Source organism: Tachypleus tridentatus, chromosome 6 (genome assembly GCF_004210375.1).
Source record: "Tachypleus tridentatus isolate NWPU-2018 chromosome 6, ASM421037v1, whole genome shotgun sequence".
NCBI classification, from domain to species: Eukaryota; Metazoa; Arthropoda; class Merostomata; order Xiphosura; family Limulidae; genus Tachypleus; species Tachypleus tridentatus.
Window position 1 is genome coordinate 10,941,518 of NC_134830.1, and position 8,506 is coordinate 10,950,023.

An 8,506-nucleotide genomic window follows, 5' to 3' on the forward strand; every position below is an offset into this window, starting at 1 on the left:
TTGGGGGAGGAATCTGTCTTTGTCATTCTCATAAACCTGCAATCATGACCATAACTTTTCCCTTACAATCTCCGAGTCATTCACTGACCAAAATTTCTTCTTTGTTACATATATAATGTGGTAAACTGCTTAGGGATTTCAACTCTTGTGATAATAGCCCTTCCCTGGTCCAGGGTTGCAAGGCCACAAGGTTCCTTCAGTAGCTGTCCTGTCAGATCATTGCAGCCACAGGCTACTTGTTGGACAATGGTTGCCTCAACATTATTTTTCTCATCTTTGAGAGGTTCACTTACTTTACCATTTAACTTCTGGATGAGATTACTCCTGTTAGCAGACTTGCCCACCAACAGCATTTCCAGTTGCTCCTCGTTATTCTCAAATGGCTTCAAACCAGAGCTGAGTTTCAGTTTTTTTGGCTGCCAAAACTTAAACATCTGTTAGACCACCCTATTCAGTCTCAGAGTAGCCAGATATCACAACAATGATCTCCAGATACCTGTGCTTCTCTCTTACTGAGATCAGTCCTCAATGGTACTGCATAAGCAGCCATTCTGAGTTCAGTACACAGCAAAGGGTTTCATTCTGAAGTCACTGGTTGCAAGATTATGGAAGTCATGAAGTTGGCAGCATTGGTGCAAGTCCAGTTTTCAAGAGGACTTAACCTAGACTCAACAACCCTACTATACATCTATCTTCCTTCAGTGGTCAACTCTTCCATTTGATAATAAGTTCCTTGAGTGTGAAAAATGCCATTTCCAATAACATGAAGACCTTATAAACTTAAATAACACAAAAATAAGAGTAGAGCTCAGAAACACATCAGCAAAAAATGGAAAATTCCATAATAAGATATTCTCTAGTCATGTTACCAAACTTTCTCTTTAGTATCCAATCTTTGGTATTGCCAGATGAAACTGATTTTCCTTAGGGTAATAAAACATGTCCATAAAATAAAAGAAGATTCAACAACATATTTACTGTGAAGTAATTATGAGTTATCTGACTGAGTGTCTGAAAATGAGGTAAAGAGACTGGATGGTATGTAAGATATAAATGAACAAACTTTATTAATTTAACACAAACACAGTGCATGTATATTTGCTCAGACATTGGACTGTTGCCTCTACTGTATTGTAAGTTAACTGTTTTTGTGGAGATAATGGACTAGATTGTTTAAACCTAATGTTCCTTACTTAACATGTAATGGATTTTAGTAGAATAACTTGTGATACCAGTGATTGGTCAATCTCATTCAGACCAAAAAACAGCACTCGACCTATGATCAAAAGCACATTTTTTACAGTTTCACAACTTACAGCATTACAGCTCTACCCAAAAGTTGAATAGGAAGTAAACAATGCATAGTATATTTATATATCACAGTGTATGTAGTTATTACAATAGTTCAGGAGTTTCATATTAGTATTTTATGATAGATATAAATATTGTTTATGCAATCTCTTCTAGAGAAAAACTATTTTTTTTTAATGAAAACCATTTATTGCAACAGGTAAACTATAAATTCTACAGATAACATTAGGTTCAAAAGGGAGTGGTTTACAAAAGATAAATAAACCAGTGAAAAAAATATAATTTATAAAGTAATGCTCAAGAAATGAATTCATGCAATGTAAATCAGTATTTTATCCACCCTAAGTTACACAGTGTTCACTGGGTGATTTATTGCTTTGTTACAATACTTAAGGTTCAAAATGTAACAAAGTGATAAAATTAAATAAAAACAGATGTGAAACTGTTACAATCTACAATCACACTATAGAAGTAAGAACAATTAAAAACCAGAATATTCCATACTTAGGGCATATAGTTAATGCATACATAAGCTTAGCCATAAATATCAAAATGTTAGAACTAGACTTGCTGACTATTCTGGGTTAAATGCTACATCACTTGCTACATTTATCAGTCTCATCCCCTCTTTCACAAATTGCTGATAGTTTTCTGACATTTTATACTGTATTATTTATAAACAATAAAGAGTGAAATTTTAATCTATCAAATAACATACTATATTTTGTTCATTATTGTTTTCTGTGCAGATAATTATGTATTTTATCTCCAGTTCATAAAATGTTCCCACAGGAATCGTAATGACAAGTTTCATTGACTTTTTAAAGGCTCTTATTACATAGTGAGAAACTCATTAAAATATGCTATTTTTTTGATATTCACTATCTTGTAATAATTATCTCAGTACTCTGAGTAAGGCAACAAGGGAACAACTTGAAGATAAGAAAAAGTAAACATCATATTTATTTTTCAGGAAGCTATTAATGTCCTTTTTAAGTTTTTGTAAAATGCTGGTGTCAACCACTGTTGATAGAATTACATTTCATAATTTGCAAAAATAAAGCTGTCTTGATTGAAGCCAGCATGCCTGTCAACTTGTTTAAACTTTCATTTATCATCCTATTATCTTCAGATCACTAAGAAATCCTTTATCCCACCAATCCTTCATAAGATCTTGTGATCAGCAATGATATTCTCTCTTCTACTTTTCTGAAGAGAAAGTAAGTTGAGATTCTAACCTGCCCTTCCTCAGAGTCATCATATTAGCTCTCCTCTGAACCCCATCCAATAAGTCAATATTATTTCATACAGAGTAACCATTGTGAAGCCTTGCATTTGGATTTTATTAAGATGTAATTATCTATTTTGACTTGTTGCTTCCTCGGTGATTTTAGCTGTAAGTCTGAAAAATTGTAGTGCTAAAAACTAGGTTTAATTACCCATAGTAAGCACAGCACAGATAGCCCACTGTGCAGCTTGGTGCATAATAACAAGTAAATACACTTTTGACTTGTAATTAGTGTGTCTGTAAATACATCTTATTAGCTTTACTGGCAGTAACAAATCATTGCTTTAATGGCTAGTGACTTAGCTTCAAGATGCTTTTCTTCAGTTATGTAATTTAGTAGGTTCCCATCTGAATTAAACAAGTAATCCAATTTTATTAATCCAATTGCATTTACTGTTATGAAAGGTGTACAATATTTACCAAAATGCTGGAAATATCCAAGAATTTATTGTCATCAGTAAAACTTGACTCATTTTATTTTTACCAGTATGAGTAATATAAATTAAAAGGAACAAAAGACCAATCAACAATTCCTGAAGCACATTCTGCTAGTAACAAGCTTCCAGTTTAATATTAATAATAACCACTTGGTTTATCCTATTCAAATACTCTTCAATTAACTCATCCTTCCCAAACCTTTCAGATGTGATTTTTTTTTGTGTGATCTTTTGTAAGGCACCTTATCAAAACCTTTTTAAAACTAAATACATTAAATCTTTGACAAATAGTTTTCCATCTGTTTCAGCTACGTGGGAATTTTTACAGTTTCTATGCAGTTTTAGCATAAACACATAGTACAGAAAGGTGAGTTTGCTTTGTTCTGGTTGCTTTTTTTCTAAACTCAGTAGTGATGTTTGTACTGCCTGACGGGTATGCAGATCATGTAACATTTGGATTGAAATGATTAGCACTGTACTATACTTTGTTGATCAAATCAACATTGTCTAAATGTGAAAGCTGACCAATGCTATGAGAGAACAAAGGTGAGAAGGTAATACTACTGATGGGACAAAGAAATTTTGCTGTTATATTCAGCTTTATTTCATAGTCCAGTTCTGGCTGGAGTTCCTTGAGTAAAGATTAACTTTAAGATCACCATGTTTAGCTCACTTAAGTTTACTGTAAGATAAAGTTGTGGAGTTAAGCACAGCCCAGTTAAAATAACTGTGGTTTTGTTTGTGCAAATACATTTGCTTCCTTTTTTTTAAGTATTCAGTTTGTTACTGAATTTGTCCAAAAAACACTATTTAATAAATACAAAAACTATGAAAACTTGGTTATAAAACTCAGAATTATTTTCCATAATTCCTTAGTAAATCTGCTGATTCTAGCAGATCTTATCATCTTACACAAGATGAAAAAAGTGATTTTACTTGAAAGTACTATAAGTGTAGAGGATGAAGAAATTACATCAACATTTATTGCAGTCTTTCTGAAGTGATACATATGTATTAGCCTTTTCTTGATCTCTGTAATTGATTTATTTTTAGGGAATACATCTCATGAAAAGAATGACATTTTTTGGACACAAAAGTTTTCACAGCTGAAAGGGATAATCTACCAGTGGAGAGTTTTTTTGTTTGAATTTTGCACAAAGCTACTCGAGGGCTATCTGTGCTAGCTGTCCCTAATTTAGTAGTGTAAGACTAGAGGGAAGGCAGCTAGTCATCACCAGCCACCACCAACTCTTGGGCTACTCTTTTACCAACAAATAGTGAAATTAACTGTTACATTATAACACCCCCACGGCTGAAAGGGTGAGCATGTTTGGCGTGCCGGGGATGCGAACCCGCGACCCTCAGATTACGAGTCGACGCCTTAACACGCTTGGCCATACCAGGTCACCAGTGGAGAGAGAGAATTTTATAGAAGAGAAATTGAGTCTAGAAGTCCTTTCTTTGATATAGGGCTTTTGCTATTGTTATGAGGGTATTTGACATCTGTCAGTCTGCAGTTGCTGACTCAGAGATTTCCACATCCAAATGACCCAAGCAAAAACTGTACAAAGCCTTGCTTTGCACATCTTTTTTCCAGCCACTTTGAATGCTCCAATATATCTTTGACCATGGAATTCATTTAGAGATAATCCAGTCAGAATCTTTGTAATTGCACACAATATTTATTGTTCTGACCATCTGTATCTTAACAAAGGTAACAAATTATTTCCTAATTTCATAATTGTAATTTTCAAAGCAGAGACATATTGGAAAATATTCCAGATTGTAGAAGACACCTCATTAGAATAAGCGTAGATGTTTTTTACCCTGTTCTTGCTTCATTTCACTTTAAATTGTACTCTAATTATATATCCTATGACATTTATGATGTTATTTTGTGAGGGGAGGTAAATATGTAGCATTTTTTCATTGGGATGATACAAATGAGCTCTCATTATTTCATCATTTTCAGCATACTATTTCAGCAAGGCCAGAAAATTGCCAAGATGTTTACAAGAACTTGTATCAACATAAAATTTGACAATGACCAAAGAAGGTTGAAACATTGTTCCTCCTCTACATAGAGCTTTCTCTACCCATACCAGCCATTTTTACATATGAGAAAAGGTGGTAGGAAAAACTTTTGGTAGTGCCACATGCATACAAAAAAAACAACAACAAAAACCTTTTCTTAACATTTGATAGATTATTAATAGCTTGGCATTTTGCACCAAGTGATTTTGTTGTTGTTAATAAATTGCCAATGTCAGTGCATGGCTCAACAATTAAAGAAATGCTACAACAAATCTGTGATTGTTGTAATGTGTAGTGCAATCATAATAGTCGAGAAAGAATTAAACTGTCAGTGCTTGAAGCAGTTTGAGGCTCAAGTATGTAAATCAGTTGATATGATTAGTAGTGTGTGGGAAAAAAAAAATATAGCAATTTTAATGAGGAGACCAATATATGCAGCTTGAACATAACACTGTAATTTACATGATATATAAAATCTAGAGTAACAATTGCTATTGTACTCATCTACATACGTGTATATGTAGATGAATTATATCTTGTTCATAGGTTAAACAAACATTGTAATTAAAACACAATGTAGTAATTCTAATTGCATACCAAAGACAACATTAGTTATTAAAGCAGCAGTAAGGTTGTTAAATAGCACTGTACACTGGTTGTTATGTGCTAATCCTTTGTCTTTTACCAGCAAAAAACAATTCATATTACTGCAATCAGTTTCACATAGCTGCTTCATTCTATTCAGTAAGGAGTGTCAAAGGCCTAGCTTATATATTAAATACCATGAAATTTTCCAAGCCAGACTTTTACTGATATAGCAAATAATTTTCAAATGGGTTTAAAAGTAAAATTCCCAGCTCCTTCCTTGTACAAAAATGCTTAAATCTCAAACCCACCATCAATTTACTTAGCTGTTTCTGTGACATGGCAAAGATTTCTTGTGCTGAAAACCATGTGTAGAAGTCAGATATACAGGACTGTTTTAGTTTTAGTTTAATGCAAGCAATATGACCTGAATAGTTTATATTATTCTTAGAAGCAACAGTTTATACAAATTTGTTTATGTAACTGTTTATGAAACATACATTATGTAACATATACATTTAATTCTTTGAGCTTTTCTCAGTATTTTAATTAAATATAACTTTATCAGAATTCCTAAAATATCACTAATACTGTTTTGGACTTCTGTTGGGGTATAAATATGTGTTGAAAGATCATTACTTAGGTTTAGATTGTGTGGTTGTGAGTTTAGCAATAAAGTTAATTGGTTGGCATTTATTGGTGCAAACCAACTACGCTATCTGTGTCAAACCTCAATCAAATTCACATCTGACCTTTTTCCTGTCTGTAGAAAATAAATTTAGATATTTTAACTTCTCCTCATAAGGCAATCTCAGGTATCATCCTAGTGGCTCTTCTCTGAACCTTCCCCAACAATTCAATATTCTTCTTGAGGAAGGAAGCCCACAACTGTACACACATTACTCTAAATAAGGCCTTATAAGTGATCTACACAGTGAAACAATAATATCCCTTGTCTTGTATTCAATATTGCTATAGATGCTACTCAAAATCCTATTAGCTCTCTTGCAAGCTACAATACACCGTTTATATGAATTAAGCCTTATTAATATTTTGAGTTTTCATTTATTTATTTTGTATGTGTATGTCTGTGTTTATATGAACAGTATTAGGATATGAAAAAATGTACAGCATTGTGAGATTTCAGTTAATAAGTAGCTAACACTGTAAATTTAAAGTTTAACTTTTAAGGAAAGGCATAATAAATAATTATATAACTACCAGGTTTGGGGATTTTTTGTCTAATTTAGAGAACATGACAGCCTTGATGTTGTCATATTGTGTTACACAATGTTATAGTATGCTCATACAACTTAACATATTACAGAACTAAGAGGAAAAAAGCAAAAACAATCTCATATATAACTATACTATTAATGTAAAACACTGCCATAAGCAATCACTGACTGAATAATTACAATTAATTTTCTTTCATTTCTTTCTTATTTAAAATATTCATTTGCATAATAAAACCAACAGAGTTGAAAATTTGTGCTTTTCTTTCTAGAAAATACCTACCTGTTTTATTAATACATTTTGTTAAATTAATAAATACAAGACACTTTTTTTTTCCTGTGCTTCATAAAATCTAGTTGTATAACTACATCAAAGGTTAAACGTACCGATTTTATTATAAGCATACCTTAAACTCTAAACAGGCCTTTCTTTTCAATTCTGCAAATGATTTTGCCAACACAATTTTCTTCTTTCTTTACAAGATGGCCTTTGGATCAAAATGTTATAGGTTTGACTTCAGGTCTTTATTCTCAGCCTTCTTTGTCTTTGGCATTTTCTCAATAGTTTGATTATGAAGTGTTCAGCTAAAAACATTCAATATCAGAAATCTAAGCCAAAGCAACAAAGTGGCTCAAAGCTACAACAAATTATGATATATAGTATAAGACAGTTCCTCTGAGAAACAGCTTTACCTGCTTCAAATTATTCTAAACCTTACTAAATATAATTTGAAACTACTGTTGTGCCTTTATCAAACATAGTGAGTTAATTAATTATCCCTGAATCTTTTATTTCTTTCACTGATGATAAAACCCAACAAGATTTATCTTAGATACCTTTTCCCAACAGTTTTTCAATTTGACATTCCTTTATATGAAATAATTAATGTCAATTTAACAGAAAAATGTTTTTTAGTATAATTGTCAATGTTGACAAAAAAGAAACAAAAGAAGTAGGAGTCTGAAAGACAGAAATTCAAATTGAAAAAGCTTTACTTTGATTTTGTTTAGCAGATCAAGTAATATAATTCCTAGACTAAAATAAACCAAACAAAACACAACTTACTGCTGACATTTCCACTTTTACCTCAATGACACTACAGATTTACATCACAAATTACATATAGGTATATATAGCAGTAATATAGAAGATCTCATTATAGTGCAGCTTCTTGTTGATCATTTAAAGAAAGATTTAACTTCATCAAAATCAAAAAGATCTTTCAGCATATTGCTTAACTTTATGCACAGATCAAAGATCAAAGTATGTAATACAGCGATCACTTCAAAATGCCATTCAATATAATGTTTATATACTTGATGTTAGTCAGTTATTTTATCCTATACTGCTGACTTTGCAGCAGTTCCACGGTAAAGGGAAAGTAACAAGTGAAAAACATATATAAAAATGAAAAACTAATGATATATTTTGCAAGTTTAGGGGTTATGCAAACTATACAATGAACAAAAGTATTTTTTATTCTTTACACAGAGATCATCTTGCACTACATTTTGTCAGTCTGAATCAGACTGATTTCTTCATTGACAGGCATATTTCTGAGTACAAATTCTTGAGATCAAACACTGAAAACTTTCTCCAGTACAATGCCTATATA

At 32.1% G+C, this 8,506-nt stretch overlaps 1 protein-coding gene across 1 annotated transcript in view; it reads right to left on the reverse strand.

Moving 5' to 3' along the window:
* The window catches only part of LOC143251546 (DNA fragmentation factor subunit beta-like), a 31,755-nt gene extending 23,312 nt beyond the window's left edge, over positions 1-8,443 (reverse strand). Inside the window, exons 1-2 of the mRNA XM_076502817.1 lie at positions 8,400-8,443; positions 7,298-7,364 (exon numbers count right to left, since the gene is read on the reverse strand). Coding sequence (XP_076358932.1) covers positions 7,298-7,364; positions 8,400-8,443 — 111 coding nt within the window. The remainder of the gene's footprint in view (positions 1-7,297; positions 7,365-8,399) is intronic.
* Between the last annotated feature and the right edge of the window lie 63 nt (positions 8,444-8,506).